General features: G+C 43.0%; 1 protein-coding gene across 1 annotated transcript in view; it reads left to right on the plus strand.

Moving 5' to 3' along the window:
- The first annotated feature begins 409 nt into the window (after positions 1-409).
- Positions 410-19,982, plus strand: part of KCNN2 (potassium calcium-activated channel subfamily N member 2) — a 143,421-nt gene continuing 123,848 nt past the window's right edge. Inside the window, exons 1-3 of the mRNA XM_069492803.1 lie at positions 410-431; positions 1,280-2,544; positions 3,159-3,254. Of these exons, the coding sequence (XP_069348904.1) occupies positions 410-431; positions 1,280-2,544; positions 3,159-3,254 (1,383 nt within the window). The remainder of the gene's footprint in view (positions 432-1,279; positions 2,545-3,158; positions 3,255-19,982) is intronic.

Raw genomic sequence — 19,982 nt, forward strand, 5'->3', positions numbered from 1 at the left:
TAAATTATTATTATACCTAACTCCAACTAAACTCCAGCACTGTCCCCGAGAAGCGATTATTCAGCCTCGAGTCGTCATTATTAATAATTTCCCAGTCAGGCTGTAACTACCGAGGTGAATCAGCCCGTGCCCGGCCCGTGTCCCACCCGCCGCCGCAGTTAGGGCTTGGCAAAGAGGATGCTCCGTATTTGCGCATTTGTGACCGGTCTTTGCTTTGTGTCTGTGCTCCAGGTGAGGAGGAGGAAGAGGAGCAGAAGAGGAGTTGGCGGCGGGTGGAGGCTGAGCGGTCCCCAGACCTTTGAGCGAGCCACCACTCGACCGCCAGAGAAGCCGCCGACTGCCCACTCGGGCTGCCGGAGGACCTGAGCGCGGGCGCCCGGGACCCGGCGGCCGGGGGCGCCAGCCCCTCATGTTCCGCAGTAGGCGCAAATGTGAGCAGGCGGTAGCCGGGAAAGCCCTCCGCCCCCGCCAGGGGGACCCGGGAAGCCCGCGCCGGCTCTCCCTGCGGTCGGCGGGGATCCCCTCCTCCAGCCCCGCCCCCACCCCACCTCCGCCCTCCCCCGGCCCGAGTGCCGAGGCGGTTAACCCTATCGGCGCCGCAGCGTGCTCGGGCGAAAGCGCAACGCATCCAATCCCGACTCCCGAGCCGCGCGGCTGGGAAAACTGGGGGCGCGGGGATGGCTGAGATCCCGCGGCGGCCAAAGCGGGGCTTAGGCCCCGCAGTTCTCCCCAGACACTGCTGCACTAGCGTAGCCAGGCGCCAAACTTTTTTCTCCCCAAAGCCATTGCCCCCGCAGTTACTTGGCGGGCAGCCGGCAGCCCACTCTCAGCAGGACGATCAGGGAGAGACGGGCGTGGGGCGAGGGGGCTGCTGTTTTGCAGCCCTAGGAGGCGTGCAGGCGGAGAAGTGGTCCGGGTCTGCATTGTCCCTGCGTCTACCCCGTTGCACGGGTGGCCCGACGTGCTGCAGTGCCTGGCGCAGGTGATCCGGGCGGCGCGTCCGGCACAAGTCAGGGGGCAGCAGCACGGGAGGGAGGGGCGCCCTTTTCTTCTCTCCTCCCCCTGCAGCCTGGCTGCACTGCACAGGGTCTTTCCATCCCCAGCAGTGTTCAGGGGCGCTCCTAATCAGCAGGTGGAATCTCCGTCCTCGAGTGCCCTAGCCCTGGCCTGTCCTGCGCCCCCCGGGGTTTCTATCCTGCAGATTCCCCTCCCCATCCCCATCTCTCACACACGCTCCCCTAAGCCGCGCGCGCCGCAAACTCAGTCTCGGTCCCCGCAGGTGATGTCATGCCCATTGTTTTGGTGCGCCCAACCAATCGGACTCGCCGCCTGGATTCTACCGGAGCCGGCATGGGCCCTTCCTCGCACCAGCAGCAGGAGTCCCCGCTCCCGACCATAACGCATTGCGCAGGGTGCACCACCGCCTGGTCTCCCTGCAGCTTTAACAGCCCTGACATGGAAACCCCATTGCAGTTCCAGCGCGGCTTCTTCCCAGAGCAGCCGCCGCCGCCGCCACGCTCCTCACACCTGCATTGCCAGCAGCAGCAGCAGAGCCAGGACAAGCCGTGCCCGCCCTTCGCGCCCCTCCCGCACGCTCACCACCACCCGCACCTCGCGCACCAGCAACCGGGCAGCGGCGGCAGCAGCCCATGCCTCCGGTGCAACAGCTGCGCCTCCTCCGGTGCCCCGGCGGCGGGGGCGGGGGCGGGGGATAACCTGTCCCTGCTGCTCCGCACCTCCTCGCCCGGCGGCGCCTTCCGGACCCGCACCTCCTCGCCGCTGTCGGGCTCGTCGTGCTGCTGCTGCTGCTCCTCGCGCCGAGGCAGCCAGCTCAATGTGAGCGAGCTGACGCCGTCCAGCCATGCCAGTGCGCTCCGGCAGCAGTACGCGCAGCAGCCCGCGTCCGCCTCCCAGTACCACCAGTGCCACAGCCTGCAGCCCGCCGCCAGCCCCACGGGCAGCCTCGGCAGCCTGGGCTCCGGGCCCCCGCTCTCGCACCACCACCACCACCCGCACCCGGCGCACCACCAGCACCACCAGACCCAGGCGCGCCGCGAGAGCAACCCCTTCACCGAAATAGCCATGAGCAGCTGCAGGTACAACGGGGGCGTCATGCGGCCGCTCAGCAACTTGAGCGCGTCCCGCCGGAACCTGCACGAGATGGACTCAGAGGCGCAGCCCCTGCAGCCACCCGCGTCTGTCGGAGGAGGTGGCGGCGCGTCCTCCCCGTCTGCAGCCGCTGCCGCCGCCGCCGCCGCCTCGTCCTCAGCCCCCGAGATCGTGGTGTCTAAGCCCGAGCACAACAACTCCAACAACCTGGCGCTCTACGGAGCCGGCGGCGGCGGCGGCGGCAGCGGGCACGGCAGCAGCAGTGGTACCAAGTCTAGCAAAAAGAAGAACCAGAACATCGGCTACAAGCTGGGCCACCGGCGCGCCTTGTTCGAAAAGCGCAAGCGGCTCAGCGACTACGCGCTCATCTTCGGCATGTTCGGCATCGTGGTCATGGTCATCGAGACCGAGCTGTCGTGGGGCGCCTACGACAAGGTACAGGCTTGAACACCTGCCCACCCTACCAGAGTCCGGGGCCGGGTGGTTGGAATGTGCACTGGCGGGAATGCTTTGCTTGAGGGTCCCCAGCCTTCCCGGGACGATTAGGGGTGCCCGCCGGGACAGCGGGCGCGGCTAGGACGCGCTCTCCTAGTCAGCTAGGCAACTCGGAGAGGAACCCTTTCCGCGTGCAGCCGAAGTTCTTGAGGTAGTAAGAGTGGCCACCGCAATCGGGCATATTAAGTAAGTGGTCACAGGAGTCGGTAGGGAAAACACCTGTATTTTTCCCCTGGTGCTTGTATTTAGGAGGCCCCTTTTAACCCGCAGCGCTTCAACTCAGGAATAACTTTCTCTTTGGTTTCGCTGGGTAGAAGCGGCGGCGCTTTAGTCCGCGATGGCGCCAACCAGACAACCCAACCACCCGTCTTCCCAGCTCTGCTCTCCTCTCGCTTCGTTTTGCGGCTGAGTGGTCTGACAGATCACGGAGCCAAGACAGGTGTCCCCCACCCCGCGTCCTCCTGAGAGTTCAGATCCACCTGGGGAGGGGGTGGTCTGGAAGGTGGTTAAAAGTGCTTCTTTCTTAAAAGTGCTTCTGTCTGACTGTGTTGCAGGCGTCGCTGTATTCCTTAGCTCTGAAATGCCTTATCAGTCTCTCCACGATCATCCTGCTCGGTCTGATCATCGTGTACCATGCCAGGGAAATACAGGTAACTTAGGTTCTGCTGTTTATGAATGACCCAAAGCCGTGCAGACAGCCTGGAGAAAGGCAAGGCAGCAGAGGCTTTTTCCAAACCGTCATGTCCTTGCTTGAGGTTACAGAAGACACATGATGTATTCTTATGTTAGCAACCGACCTGTTCTTTCAAGAAGTTAAAAACAGCACAAGGCAGTGTAGCATATAAACATGCAGTAGTCTCTGGGGTGTATCTGCTGAACCCTTATGATTTTCCCCTCTGTTTTTCAGGTAGATCTATTCCAGATCAGACACAACATTTGTTTTCCTTAAGACCAATTATGCACTAGCCTTAATCTAGAGTAAACTTGTGTGTTTGTTTGAAACACCTCTTCCTCGTGGGTGCGTCATTATAGGAGATCGTATCTGTCTATATCATCTTCTATAATGTAGCACAGAGAAGAAAATAGGTTCATGAGTTGCTAGTTAATTTATATAAATAAGATAAAAAAAAACCCTCCAACCTTTCCTATATGCCTTAACATTAAAAAAAAATCTGTTGTAAGTTTAGAAAGCAAATTCTGTATATCTAGTAGTTTAATAGAGTCTTAGCTACAATCATGTAAGTTTAGAATATATTTTCTATATATCTAGTGGTTTAGTAGATTCTTAGCTACAATCATTGTTATTTTTAAAATGTTATTTAAGAGTTAAGGCCACTGCCCTTGTGAGCTGTTTTGTTAGGAAAATGTTGGTTTTGTTTGAATGCAGTCAGGAGCCTTGTTGTTAGATTTGGCTATTATTGACCATATCAGAATACTATTTATAAAATTTATGGGTCATCTTGTTAGTTGTTAGCCTACAGTCAAAGGAATATTAAGATTTATGTATTAAAATATCTAGTTTTCAAAAATCAGAGAGATTGGGATTTTCCAGGTTAGAATATACACTAATATGTATTTTTTTATTTTTCTGAGGGATAGCTGTTAGACATTTGGTGGGTCTATGAAACCCTCAAATTTAGGCTGCGTTCCTGTAGACTGCCTCAAATTTAGACTGCTGTTCATTTTGAAAGATTATATAGGACTTACTATTTAAGTAATTTAGTATTAATTTAAGTTAATTTTAAATTAGCAGTTAGCAAACACACACTAAATATGGAAGTAATCAATTTTAACGATTGCCCAAACAAAATAAAGATGCACGTGACCCCAAGTGAGGAAGGAGAAATTACTTCATCTCGCTTTCATATTTGCAAAACTTTGAAGCATGTCTTTTTGGAGGGATGAGGTTAGAGAATGAGAATTAGAAAGCGTGAGAGTATTCAGAGATTAGTAATAAAACACTGCTAAAACAAGACAAACACATTTGAATTTTTTTTACATTTTAATTAATTTACATAAATTTATCTTTAATTCAGTACTAGTAATGGTGGCTTTTGAGGTTCTTTCAAATGTTTTAAAGTGATACTAAAATATAACCTAAACATTATGAGTTTATCTTTTCTTCATTTTCTATGCTTAATCTTAGCCAAAAGACAGAGAAGCGATATCCTTTTCTCATTCTGACTTGAAGGGTAGACAATTAGAGCTGAAAGGAACAAAACAGGTCCTTTAACTCAGTTTACAGATGAGGAACCTGAAGTCAGAAGAGATGAGTAGCTTGCCAGGCCACAGAGCTAGATCGTGCACAGCGAGAACCGACCCTGCCCTCCTGGGTTCCGGTCCAGAATGCTTCCTGCTGCGCTCTGCTGCTTCATGCAAGAGCCCCGAAACATGGATATTTCTTTGCACATTTTCCTCTGAATCCAAGAGTTCAATATATGAATGGGGTTAAACTTAAAAGATTTTTCCAAAATGTTTTTTACCTATTTTTAAAAATCAAGTAACTTAAAAAAAAAAAATGTTTTACTTGGAGGCCAGAGTGGTTTTACTTATTCTATTCTGAAATGAGAGACCTTGCTGGGTTTTATGAAACATTTTTGCCTGTTCCTTCTGAAAATCACATAGCCAAAGCAGCATTCATGGGGGAGGACATTTGCTGATAGTGACATCAAGAACAAACTGTCTTGAAAACATTGACTTCTTAAGAATTACTGGGAGATTTTTTGAAATAACTTATGGGAGTCGAAGAGGAGTTACTAAATGTTAATTATGTGTCTTTAAAAATTGACACCGTATTAGAACTGTTGAAACTTACAGAACTAATACAATATAGGAAATCATATTTTCGTAAATTATTTCATGCTTGAAAGCTTGCCACTCATTGGCCAATTTTGAGGACTATTTTTATTATGCAAATGCATATATGTGTTAATTAAGGTATGTATAACATGGGGAAGAAATATGAGGACATGGATTAACCCTCTTCAGAGAAGAAGCACAGTGAACTTCTTTACTGTTGGACATCATAAACATCTTGTTAGAATGTTAGATTTTTTATATTCGGTTTATTTTATGTATCATATGGTTTCTGTTAAACCCACTACACTTAAGATAATTTCAAAATAGATGTTTGAGTAATATCATTTAGTTATTTTGGATGCAGCTTTTACACTCAGTGTTTTATCTAGAGAGATTTCTCCCTCAAGCTGAAGCTCTAAATTCTCATTTGAGATGCTTTTATTAAAAGAAAGAAAGAAAGAAAGAAAGAAAAGGACAAAATACTTGTGAAGACCCTGAGCTAAGTCAAGAACCAGAGAAAAGTAGGAATGTTCTAATTTGTCCAGAGAATAGAGTCAACAGTGCTGTCAAAACCCCTCACTTTGAAACTCAATGACACCAACTGCACAGGCTTATGTATATGTGTGGAAAATGATGAATTGTGCCTCCTCTTTTTTACTTATTGTTGTCACTGCTGTAGGTGTATTTTTTTCATAAAAAGTTTTAAGCTAATGGGCACTTCTCAGTTCACTGTAAAGAATTCCAAATATATTGATTACCTTTGAGTTAAGGAACTATTAATAAAAGCAAGGTTATGCTGACATTCATAACGTGTCCTTGGATATAGCATATAATCTAAAATGACAGTTTTCTTTTCCTTTTTAGCATATTGGTACGATGATCGCATAGTATCAGCTAGCTAGTGTGGGTTTCTGGTACATGGTATGATTTCTCACTGCATTCAGGAGAAGCCTTATAGCTGACGTTCTGGCTCTCTGTCCGCCGGAATTGCTTTACGAAGCTTGGGAGGCCCTGACATTTTCATGGAGAACCTTGGAAAGCAAGTCAGTGTGACCTTTTATAAAATGTTTATACACACTCTGGCAAAATAAGATGGTTCAGGTGAGTCATGGTCGGAAGTGCTTAAATTAAAATAGTGTGATGGGGACGCTTTGTAAAAACCCAGCTCAGTAAATTTCAGCTTTGGTGTCATTTTTCAGTACCACAGACAGCTCAATGCACCGGGCTATAGTTTGTTCATTTCAGTGATTACTTTTATACCTCACAACCAAAAATGAAATGACTTTTTTCTTGGTCATTATACTTACATAAAATCAAATTTAGTGGGAGTACATTTTCAGCTAAGTAGATATTAGACTTTTTCAGGTAGACGTTGAACTTGCTTTCTGTATCTATCAGTAAAGCCAAAAAATAAATGAACAAATTAATGAATACATACATAAACAAATCAACTTTAATAAATGCCTGTGTTTTGTGACCTTCTGGCAAAAGAAAAATACTACAGGGATTGTTTTTTCATACAGTTTGGAAAGGTCACTCAATACTAAATAAGTAGCCTCCACAGCTCAAGTCTCAAGGTCAAATTATAGGAAAAACAGAAGCATAATTTTCGGTGACTTTTTTTTTTTTTTTTTTTTTGCTTCCACCCTGACAGTGCGATTAGAGATATTTCTCTGATGGAATAAGTACAAAACAAAGTTGAAATACCGTTTGAGATCTTCAACATCAGAAAATTTCATTGTAGATTTCACGTCATCTTTTCAACTTTAGCATACTATTAATATTATTTTTCTTGTGGAGGCAATTTTAGCTGGAAGAGTTGTTTGGGATTTTGAGATAGGCAAACAGATAATAAGCTGGTAAAGACAGCCCCTTTGATGTCTGATTTTTCTCATTCTCGTGGAACTTGGAGGAATGGCAGGTACCATTGGCAAACATTTTCACTTCTCTGTTTTATAATATATGGTTGACCCTTGAACAACTTGGGTTTGAATTGCATGGGTTCACTTATACGTGGATTTTTTTGATAAATACAGTTGGCCCTCCATATCTACACATTCTGCATGGGCAACCAGACATCACTGAAAATACATTATTCACTGCATGTGAAACCCATGGATACAGAGGGCTAGCTTTTCGTATATGTGGGTTCTGGAGGGCTGACTATGGGACTGGAGTATGTGCGGATTTTGGTATCTGCAGGGATGCTGGAACCAATCCCTACAGATGCTGAGGGATGACTGTTATAATAAACAGCATTAGGAAAACACTCTTATTTTTCTTTGGTGTCTTTTGCCAGTGTAATAACCGTACTCATCTTCTGTTAGCTTTTTAGAAATGAACTATATAGCTCTGTAAATGGAAGAACAGAAATGAAAATTTCTCTTCACTCGTGCATTAAAACCACCTAAATGAGGGAGGAGTGAGTAAGGACGGGGGCCTTAGCAGCCTGTGAAGATACCTGGACTACTTAGGGAGGGGTGGTCCCTCACCCACTTAGTAGGCTCCTTGGTTTGTCATGTGAAGGCTTGGAAAGAGGGCTCACTTTCTCACTCCTACAGAGAGCGAGCAGATACAAGCAGACCATGCAGAAAATACTGTATATAATTGTTAATAAAATAACAAATACACATAGTAAAAGTAATTCAAACAGTATAGAAGAGTTTAAAATAAAAAGTGAAAGTCACATTCTATATTCTGTCAGTCCTGTTTCTCAGTGGTAACCACTTTTAAGTTTCTTATATATCTTTCAGAATTTCAAAAATGAATATTTAGATATGTTTATATATACACATGCCTTGCTTTTATTCCTTAGTATATCTTGGAGATTTTTCCTCATTAGCAATAGGGACTTAGCTCATTCTTTTTTTTAGCAGGTGCATAGGATCATATTTTAGGGATGTACTGTGGTTTACTTTACCGGCCCTATGCTGAAAGCCGATAGGCAATTTGGAGTTTTCTAGGTTTTTGCTATGACAAGCAATACTAAAATAAACATCCCTGTATATTTATTTTAATCTACTAATTAGAGTATTTAAACATGGTAAACTTCCAGCAATAAGATCGCACAATCAAAGGGAGTTTGCATTTTAATTGGAAAGGAATTACCCACTAGCCCTGCACAAAGGTCGTCAGAGTTTATGTTCCCGGCATCCTCACACGTTATTTCTCCGCGGCATTGTCAGTGCTCAATGCTATGAAAAGGAATTTTTACTATCTTTGGCTTTTTAAAATCTAAAAAGTTTACTGTCTTTCTAAAAAAAGTGGGGTTTTTTTGGTGAAAAACTAAGGACAAAGCTTATGGCCTCATAGGCTTCTTTGCATCTATTTTGTAACATCATCTAGCAGTGCCTTATCAAATCCATTGACAAACTGAATAATAATCATCATAAAGATGTGATCAGGAGCAAATTATTTGTCACATTTTTATTAGTTTAAAAAGTTTGGAGGTTGTTATTTATAAAGGAAGCCAAAGAAATAGAAGAAATGATCTTAGATTGATGTTTAGGTCTCTGCTGGATCTATGAGGCAGATGAAAATTACAGCCACAGGTTGACTGTACGACTCCAGAAGATAGTGAGGCGGCTACTTGCCCGAATTGCTTTGTCGAGTGGCGTTCAGCTCGGTGACTGATGTCTATGTTGCCAGCAACCTCTGCAGCGGTGGCAATGAGACTCTCAGTACCTTTGACTTTGTGTATACGCTGTAGTAACGAAATCACTCAGGACTAATTTTCTCCGTCTGCCTGTGTAAAGATCTCTGCATTATTAATGGGTGTGATGCTAAATAAAGCGATCCTGGTGTGTTTACAGAGCAGTATCACAAATGAATGAAGAGTGGAACTTTAGGTTTACCACAAATGGGTAGGCTCGAGCTTCCAAGCCGTTTCTGGGCCATGTTTTGTACAGCTTGGAGAGAAGGGCGCTGTGGGCTGTCCTCATCCCAAACCACATCTGGCAGGGAGGACAGAGGAAGCCTGCACTGATTTACTGTCAGAGAAATTACGTTTGGTCAGGATGTAAAGTGGTTTTGTGGAGTTGTTTGAGAGAGAATTTCCGCTCATTAAGAAATAATATGATATTTACTACTTCGGGAGTATATTTTCAACCTGAAACTCCTTAAGAGTTCTATTTATAAAACTAGAAATCACATGGAGGGGACCTTAATTATCGTCTGGCCCAGGATCCCACCAGCATGGGAACACCCTTTATGTCATCCTTGATAAAAGTAGTCACCCAGTTTCTGCTCGAATCCTCTTTCCATGATTATCAATTCACATGTGTACAGTGTTGTCTGTTTCATCTCTAGACAGCTATTTTGGGGAAGATTTTTTTTTTTTTTTCTGTTCAGATGAAGTCCTATTCATTCCATATTTAACATTTTAAAAGTTTTTGAGCTCTGTAAATGCCATGGGGAATAAGACAGGAAAGATCCCTTTTCTCTTGGAGCTGATATTCCAAGGAGGAGGGTTTAAGGAGAGATGACAAAAAAAGGAAAGAAACAAAATTCCTTTAAGTTGCCAGAAGTGCCTTAAAAGGGATAGAAAGGACTGAGATAGAAAATTGGGAGGTCAGAGAAAGGGCAGACTCTGTGGGAATAGCCTGGGGAGATGCCTACGGGCCCAGAAGGTGTTTACTGTGCCTAGCACCTGAGGGCAGAATGGTACCGAACAGAGTGGGAGGGGATGCAGGGCTCTGATATGGAAGGGTCCTGAGGCCATGGTAAGGATTTATGGTCTTTTTTCAGAGTGCAGTTGGGGAAGTCATTGAAGAGTTTAAAGCAGGGGAGACTCATAATCCAGTTTAATGTTTAAGCAGGCCTTGTTTTGATGCTCTGAGAAGATTGGTCTGGAGACTGTTAGGAGGTTCCTGGCAAGCTGCGTCCTAGAGAGAGATGATGCTCACTTGGCTGGGTAGCAGCAGTGGAGATCAGGAGAAGAGGGCTGATTGGAGACCAGTGTTGGAGGGAGAATGGGCTTCCTTGTGGTTTGGATGTGGCAGATGAGAGCCAGGGATTCCAAGATGCTGATCATCAATGCTAAGATGATTCATGGGGATACAGTTGGAGCAACTGAGTGTATGGTGCTGAGAAAGGAAGACTCAAGTTGAAGGGCAGGATGTGGAGTCAGGAATTTTTTTTGGCATAATACATTTGAAATGCTGCTGATTGTATTAATATATGAGAGTGTGGAGTTCAGAGGAAAGATCTGTACCAGAAATTTAAATTTGGAGTTATCAGCATGGAGACTATTTAGATGCACAGGAATTTGATGAAATCACTGAGAGAGAATAGAGAAATGAGACAGTTGGGAGTCGATCATCCTCTGACATCTAGAGGTTGAGTAAAGGAGGAACTAGAAAGAAGAGACAAGAATGAATTGTCCCTGAGGTGGAGGAGGCAAGAAGATAGGAGGGTTTTCAGGAGGGCATAGCACTCTATTGGATGCAGCTGAAGTCTGTTAATGTGGGGGAGAGACAGGCTTTTTGCATCTGGCAAATTGAAGGTCATTGCTGACCTTGATGAGCAGTTTCAGTGGAGTGAAGAGACAGAAAACAGATTGTCATTTCCAGCATAACAGAATAAGTTGATTCCTCCTTTCACGGGGTCACAGTGAAACATTTAAACATAAAGTCCCTTTAAATGCCCTCCTAGTTAAATAATCTCAGTTTCTTTGAATAGTCCTGATCAGACTTTGAATGTCCCTGATCACATGCTTCTGGACTTACTCAGGTTTTTTGAATTCCCTCTTCAAAGAAGTTCAGAAATAGACCCAGTACTTTCAGATAGGATCTTCCAGTGGAGCTGTTACCTCTCTTCATCAAAAATGCTACGTTATACTGACCTTTGTTAGTCTAAAATGGTCATTGCTTCACAGGAACTGTTGCCAAGTGACACTTGTAAAATCGTTATTGAACTAAATGTTCAGTTTTACGTTTACTAACCATATTAAATAACCTCTTGATTTCAGACTGGAGGTTCAGCCTGTCAGAATTGTTTGAATCATAATTCTGCTGTTTATTTGACAAACACTTGTTTAGGTTTGGAAAATCCTGTGTATGGACAGTCTATGGAATCGGCAAGACTCCAAATTTCAACTTAGTGTTAGATTCTGTTCCAGAAACATGTCATTATTAGTGGCTCTTCCTCAGTTTGCATCCCTGCTGTTGACACGTTTAATTCTGCTTCCTAGCTTTATGCTAGATGTGAGTTTGCAAAGTGTACCTTTGGAACCCGTGCCCGTGGCATGAGCAAACCAAGGTCAGAGTTCAGAAGTAAGTTCTTTTTTTGTTGTTAGCCATCTGCTCATCCATGTTTGGCATAGCCTTTCAGGTAATGACAACTTTATGAACCTGACTATTCGCCGACATTTCTCTAGTTTGTTTACGTGAGTGTTATGAGGACTGTCTGATCCCTTGCTGAAATCCACCCCTCCTGACTGCAATGTCAGGATCTCCTAGTCTATTAGTGATATCCAAGAAGAAAACGAGACTCATTTGCATATAATTTTAAATATTATCAGCTACATGGTCTAATGCTTTTCTCTTAAAAATTTTGGTTTTTTTCCACCAGATTATAGAACTAATAACTTCATGTTTGAAAATTTGTAGAACATAGGAAAATATGAAAAGGAATATAAATTAATCTAATCTTACCACACAGAGATGATTATTACTTATGTTGTAATGTATTTATTTCAGGTTTATGGTTATGAAACTTGATATATATCTGTATAAGGAAATTTTATATTCTTTTCATATTGCTTTTTATTGTTTTTCCCCTGTTTAAACATTTTTAATACTGTAACTGCAAGGTTTCTTTCATCATGTAGATATCAGTTTAATGCTTTCTCTTATTTTGGACACTTAAAAATTAAAAACAATGTATTTTGAACAATTTTTATAATGAATACCCTTGCTGATGAACTATTGTGAGCATCTCTGATGATTTCCTAAGGATAAACTGAAGAGAGAGAAATCACTGAGTTAAAGGATATTATTTAAGACAATTGATAGTTTGTAAAATGGTTCTCCCAAAAGTTTATATCAGTTTTTTTTTTTTATTTCTAAAGTGCTTATAAACCACTTTATTAATAACTGATGTGGTTATTTCTGGAGTATCTAGGCTCAATGTACCAGGTAGTATCTTGAGTCCTGTGCTGTGTAAATCTGGGAATTTGCTTCTCCGTAGTCTCCTATACCTTCCTATTTTCCTGTGATCTTGGTTTCTAAATATTGGCTAACCATGTTAGTAAAAGGGTATCCCTTTTTATTAATTAAAGTTTATATAGAAATGATGTGAAAGCAATATTGGAAGATATCTTTGTCCCCAAATGTTCCCAATTCTTGTTATTATGGGAAGCCATAAAAACCATGATTTCTGAAAATTTTCTCTATAAACTTTGCTGCTAAGCAGAGCAATCAGAATCTCCTTTGGGTTGTTTACTGTTTTTGCAACAGTCTCGTGGCTTTGTGCATCACCTCTGGAGCCAGTCTGTCTGGGCTCATTCCCAGCTTTGCCACTAATCAGCTGTGTGACCTTGGATAAGTTAATTAATCTCTCTGAACTTCAGTTTCCTTGTCGGTAAAATGAGGAATATAGAGTACTTCTCTCATCAGGTTGTTATGAAGATTAAGTGAGTTAATATATATAAAGTACTTAGAACACTATCTGGCATGTGGTGAGGGCTATTTACGTGCTAGTTGCTGGTTATTGTTTGCTATTTTGGGGTTTGTTGGGGTGGAAGGGGAGAAATTGGAGCTTAGCCTCGCTAGGCTTTGAAAAACAGTGGTAGTTTTTTTTGTTTGTTTGTTTTGTTTTTCTTTTCTTACCAAACTTATGAGAGGGAACAGAAAAAAAAGTGGACATTCTAACAGTGTTCATTAGTTTATTAACACTTAACCTAGAGAGAGAGAGAGAGAGAGAGAGAGAAAGTATGTGTACACGCATGCATATTTTTAAATGAAAGCTTTTGATGTCTATCAAGGGCAGCCATTTTTAAAAAATAAAATTAGTTCAGAATTTTCCTTTGAGCAAGTTGGCTACCTTAGGAGGGAAGTGATCATTTTGGCTGTTGGGTTTTGGATCTGTAAATGAGTGTTTAAGTATGATGTTACAGCTAACAGTGTTTACTACAATGGCCATTTTCCCTGTAAGTCTGCCATGGATGTGTCTTCATGCTAGAGGCAGGGCCCTTTCCCAGCTACATTAACTCCTTCAGCATCACAGCTGACTGACTCTCCTCATCACTAATTAGGACCCTGGTGACTTAACAAGAGTTAAATGAGGCACTCTAAAAAGTAAGCATGGGGAATAATTTGGATAATGGAAATTTCTGGCATTAAACTCCTGCTGAAAGGATAAGAGGTAGTAAACAACCTAAAGCGTAGTGTCAATGACTGTTAAAGGCAGCACCTCTGTCTGGTGTTCACCATGGGTCTATAGGTCATTAAGATGAAATGCTTTTGTTTTTTTTTTGTGGTTTACTTCTGCTGAGAGTTTTGTTTGGTATTCTACTACCTTCAACCACAGAGATTAGGGTACAGTGGTCTGAAAGAATTGGGAAGACTTTTTGTGTCTATGACAAGTGACACCTTGGAATGTTCTGGGTATAGTGGTTTACTTTTTATCAGGGAGCTTGTATCTTCTCTTCCCTTTCATTTCAAATAATCATTAATTGAGTCTATGTTATGCCTGTCTGTGGTTTTGAACAATGTATTATCATTGAATGAGTTTTGGACTTTGCGTTTTGAATTTATAGGACATGGTTGGGATTTAGACATTGTAAACTTTGGACTGTATTATGTGGACAATTGTAACAACTAATATTCTACATCAGTAATTTGTCCTTTGCTTTCTTGAATATTCTGAGCATTTTTACCCAGTGATGTATTTATCTGTAATCGTTGTCCAGTGTTAAGATGGGGTTGTTGCCAACTACTTTGATTAATGAGATATGGGTGTGTAGCCTTTATTGTCTGGTTGCTGAGATAGTCGTCTTCTATCAGGAATCTTTCATGGTCCAAGGAAATTCCATGCAATATTTGCATATTAGTTTTGACACAAACATATGGATTTTTTGGGAGAAGGCATAACACACTATAGTATGCTTATCATAGATTTGACCTTGGATAGTGCTTTTCTTAGAATAGTGTCTGTTGTCTTGATGATTAAAAACTACATGGATGCTAATCCTTAAACTGTTTATTTTTTTACTGAGTGGCTCAGGGAAATTATATCCTAGCATTGGATTTGTTTTTATAGTCACAAATTAAGGTATTGAAAAATAATAATTAGCCTGAATATTGAAGTTGTATGCATATAATGTGATATAAAAGTGATGGCTATGGGACATATAGTAGTTATTTCATCATTTTCAAAGATGTATCTAATACTTTTAGATATGTAGCCACACAAAGTTATTGATTAAAAACTTAATTTCACTTATGTGGAATTAATGGAGTTTTAAAACTGAAAGTCTTGGCTTTTAGAAACTTGTCATAGTTCTATTTTCATATAGGTAAATCATCCCATACTTGGAAAAAATTAATATATCAAAGAACAGGAATTGTTCTCTGTCTTTTGAGGTGAGAATAGCTGAAGACATATTTATTATAAATGTTATTGATTTAAAAGCTTTAACTTACTGCTTGAACCTGTTGGTAATGTAAATTTTAATACTGTTGAAAGCTATTTTGAATTAGAATTTTACTTCTTCATTAGTATTTTAGTCAAGAACTTTATTAGTTGTCCTTATTTGTCAACATCAAAGAGGATATTTAATGAAAAGTAGTGGTGATACAAAGAGAAATCACCAATATGCTTGTTTTTTGAAAAAAGAAAACAACAACACTATTTGGAGATGAAAACTATTTTTTTTTTAATTTCCTTGATCTTGGTTTTTATTGGCTTTTATAGGTTTTTAACAAATTTTTTTATATCCTTTAAAAATGACACTTTGTATCCTCTTCTCTTTCTTCCCCTTTAGCATATCTAATTCACCCAGTCTCTTTTATTCTTTTCGACAACTATAGCTATGTTTCCGTTGTTGAGTTTGGGCATGTTCTGCTTGGCATCTCCGAATGTGTCCCTGGGGTGTTCCTCACACTGGGGGGTGAAGATGCAGCCCCCTCACCGTCACGTTTGCTGTGTCGCTTCGTCTTCTGGTGGTGTGTTTGCAGACTGCCTCGGGGGCAGCTTTTTAGAAATAACTTCTCCATCACGTGTGTCTCCTTGCAGTTTTATACGACTAGCCCCAGAGGGAAAGGGGACACGTGTTTAGGAGCTGGTCCCGCAGGTGCTGAACATCCCACGCAGATCCACACAGAGCAGGTGGGTGGGCTTCTGCTCCGCAGCTCGGCCCAGCAGCAGAGGTCTGGTCTGCACCGGTGCGGGAACACGTGTGGCCACAGCCAGACCGTCAATGTCGGAGGGTGAGAGGAAGTCCCGTCTCTAAGACCCCGTTTGGACGTGTTGCCACATGGGAACAAAATTCAGCAGATGAAAAGCAATGGGATCGGGAGGCTGCTGAGGTGGAAGTGATGGGCTCAGACACCCATGTGACATATACTCAGCTGCATTTCCAGGCTGAAGGCGAAGTTTTATTAATTTGTCCGCATTTCCTCTTCCTGTGTAGTGGGAATGACGACCTATACATTCACAGTGGGGCCCCAGGTGTTGATGATTTTTAACCTTTTTCTTAAACACAGTGGGGGAATTTATAATGAAGTGCTATACCATGAGTCCCCTTTCCCAAAGAGATAGGGAGAATAGGTTTCGAAATCAGCTCAACTGACTTTATTTTCAGTTGGCCTAGTGGGTCTTTTTAAGGAACAGCCCTCGCTTCCTGGTGCTCACCGAGGCCCGGCTGGGTGTGTTTCCACAACCCTTCCTCTTTCAGCCTCCCCAGCCTTGTTTTCCTTTGGGAATAGTCCCGGGGAACACGTGCTGTGCTTTGAGACTACCAGCCACGTCAGGATTCCCAACCTCCCTCTCATCCTTAGGGACGTGTTGAAGAGACGTGATGATCTCTAATACCCTGGGGTGCGTCACTGTCGTTGGAGGGTGGAAACATCATGATGGATCTTATCAGTTGCTTGTACTCATGTTTCTGTTGAATGGTAAAGCCCTGTGAAAAGCAGAAAAGCCACTACTGGGAGGCAATAGTTGCCCCCTGGCTAGATCTGTCACTGTCCAGGCAGGGTATGAGTAGCAACAAAAGCGTAGCCCCCCAGAGGACAGTGTAGGCAGGAGGAGAGGCCCCAGAGACACCTACATAAGACAGCCACATGTGCTTCTGGACAGCAGCTCAGGTGGCAGTTAAGAACTTCGGCTGTGCATCCACACAGACTGGAGTTAGAACTCCGCTTTACTCTGTGTGAGTGACCATGAGAGGAAAAGTTTACCCCTTTCAGGCTGGTTTTTTTTCATCTGTAAAATGGAAATGATAATTGTACCCATCTCATTAGATTGTTTTCAGGATTCATTGTCAGTGAGACAATGTTGATGGAGAACCTAGCATGACACCTGGCACATCGTAAGTGCTCAGTAAATGTTAACAACTTGTGTTATTATTCTGCTGTCATTATTGTTACTATTCTACTGTCATTATTAAATAAATACTGTAGCCTTAGCAGGGAAGCAGAGCTTACAGTCTAGAAGGATCTCAAGGTGTGGGGATGGGGGAGGGTAATAAGGTACTCTATTTCAAGGTAGCTGAACCAAATTCTCCTAAGAGGGGCATTGGGCAGAGAAGGCAAATACTTGATTAGTTAGAACAGAGGTTGGCAAACTATAGCTGATGGGCCAAATCCACCCCCTGGACATGTGTGGCCTCCACGTTTGTATTAAAGAAAGTTTTACTGGAATGCAGCCATGCCTAGTTACTCAGGTGTTGTCCATGGCTGCTTTTGTGTTACAATAGCAGAGTTGAGTAGTTGCAACAGAGATCACATGGCTGGCAAAATAAAAAATATTTACTTTCTGGTCTTATACAGAAAAAGTTTGCCAACCCCTGAGTTAGAGAAGAGGATGGTCAGTAAAGGCGAGGAGAAGCATGCCCCAAAGTATTTCTTCTGCTTTTGCAGCCGAAGCTGTTTTATTCTTTGCTCTGATTTTTGCTCATTAAGGTAGATGGAGATTTAGGTAGACACAGACTAAGAAATGCAGATTTCTGTAGGTACACGGCCTTCTGCTGTGGCCCAAGATCTCAGGCTTCCTTGTGTGAGCTTGCACTCCTAGGATTGAGGTGGAATTACATATTGAATTAAATTTATGTCATCACCTGTGAGTAGAATGGCCGTAGGAGAAACTTCTGGAGTCTCAGGATTCGGAATCATTTTCAGGGAGGCCAGTGAGGAGAGAATGCCCTTGTCTGATCCTCAGTGCTGCGTAACTTAGTCTCTGAAAAGGTGGGCATCTCGAATTGTGGTTTATAACATTCCAAGACACTGTTGGCGTGGCTTGTCTCAATCAGGAAGTGAGGCTCATGTGTTTTATATTGTGAAGAAAGTATTTTATAGTTGATTGTTCTCTAACTCTGTATTTTATCATAAACAAAGTCACAAATTAAGGTGGGAGGCAGTTAAGAGTGTTTGTTTTTGTTTTCTTTTGGTCTGGAGTTCTAGCAGCATGTGTAATTTATGAATTTGCTTATTTCTGTTCCTAGGGATTAAAGTTATGTTTCATGTAGACAGTCTTTTCCACTCTGAGCTGCCTACTGGGCAGCTCCCCTTGGAAGTCCCTCAGGGCCCTGGCTCAGCACATGCCAACCTTATCATTCCCCCCAGGTCTCCTCGTGGCTGCTGGCATTTGTCCTCCTCGGGAAGGGCGCCACTCTCCACCTAGGGCCCAGGGAGGACCATTGCCGCTGTGTCTCCTCTCCCGCTCATCTCTCCCAACCCCTGAGAATCACCAGGGTACTGTGGATACTTCCTGCTCAGTGTCCTTGGCATTACCTCTGCTTCCTGCTGACATTATCAGTGCCTTCATTCTGGTGTCCAAACTTTGACTTTTTCCAGGTCCTTCTACAGTCTCTATTATATTTATAGTTAATGAGTATTTTATAAATGTTATGTAGCACACTGTATGTTATGCATTATATTGTGACAGTATAATATATACCATAGTATATATGATATAAATTATATGTAATGTGTAAGATATATATAACATTAATAGAAAAATTATATATAGTATCATGTGTTTTACATGTCATGTATTTTGTTTATATTATTTTTATAGTAGACTTAGCATTTTCTTTAAACTTACCACTTCTTCGAGCCTCATCTGAAATACCAATATCCATGAAATTATGGGTCATAGTGCAATTGCCTATGCTTTCTATAATAGTACACAATAAAGTCAAACTGGAAATAAACAACAGGCAGCCTAGACTCATCCCAGAGGAATACCGAGAGCTCCTTTTGGGAATTCCCATCTCGGTTGTTAGCCTTGTCATTTCTAACCTGTGTTAATGTAGTCTCCCCACTTCCAGTTTGCTGGCTCTCCCCCACCCCTGCTGCTTTCTGGTGGTCCATCCTCTCTGCTGTTGCAAGAATAACTGCCCCTGACATAAACCTGATGCTGTCACAACAGTTCTGAAATGATTTTATGGCTCTCTGTTGTCTCGGGTGACAGTTTATAATGCAGATTCCTGCAGATTAGCACAGAAATAAAAAACAACAAAGTGGAAGAGAACATGATTCAAACCTAGGTTTTCCTAACTTCTTATTAATGATTTTCAACAACCTGTTAATAGCTCCTAGCTTCAGTTTCTCATCTGTAAAATGGGGGTAATAGGGCCTATCTGATAAGGCTACTGTGAGAATTATACACTGCTTAGCCCTGTGCCGGACGCATAGTGATAGTAATCACACAGACTTAGCATTAGTATTGTCTTTGTTGTATACACCATCATTCACCATGACCTCTGTGATCCTTCTTTTCTCATGTGTAGCTGGGAATGAGGCATCACGGGGTTTTTGTTAGGATTACATGACAGGTTTGGGGGACAGTCAGGGTGGGAGATAGTGGTGAAGTGCCTGGTGCAACATGCGGCCTTTGGGGGCCACTAATGGGGGCTCTTATGACAGTAGCATTGATCAGGCTCTGTCTCTCTCCTGCTCTGTTGGCTCCCTGGGGGCAGGTGTCATGTTGGATTCAGCTGCACGTTCTCAGGGCTGAGCATTCCGGTGAACAGAGCATCCAAGGTTCCCGCATCTTGTGCATAGTGGCCACCTGAACAGTCTCTGTGTCTGCATCTCATCTTGTGCATAGTGGCCATCTGAACAGTCCCCGTGTCTGCATCTGTGGGGTGGGGACAGCTCTCCCTGCTCCTTCATCTCAGTTTACCAAAGGCTAATTGAGGGTGTGGGTAAAATAACATATCTTAGAGAAGGTAGTGTGGCAATCTAATAAACTAATAATAGTTTAATTAATGTGCCTTTTATAGCACAAACTCTTTCTACTGTTTGGCGTTTTTCTTTAAAAAGTCTTCTTTATCACTAAAGAAATTTAGCTTTCAAAACTGTACTCAGGCCGGGCGCGGTGGCTCACGCCTGTAATCCTAGCACTCTGGGAGG

This window comes from Eulemur rufifrons, chromosome 17 (genome assembly GCF_041146395.1).
Source record: "Eulemur rufifrons isolate Redbay chromosome 17, OSU_ERuf_1, whole genome shotgun sequence".
NCBI lineage: Eukaryota > Metazoa > Chordata > Mammalia > Primates > Lemuridae > Eulemur > Eulemur rufifrons.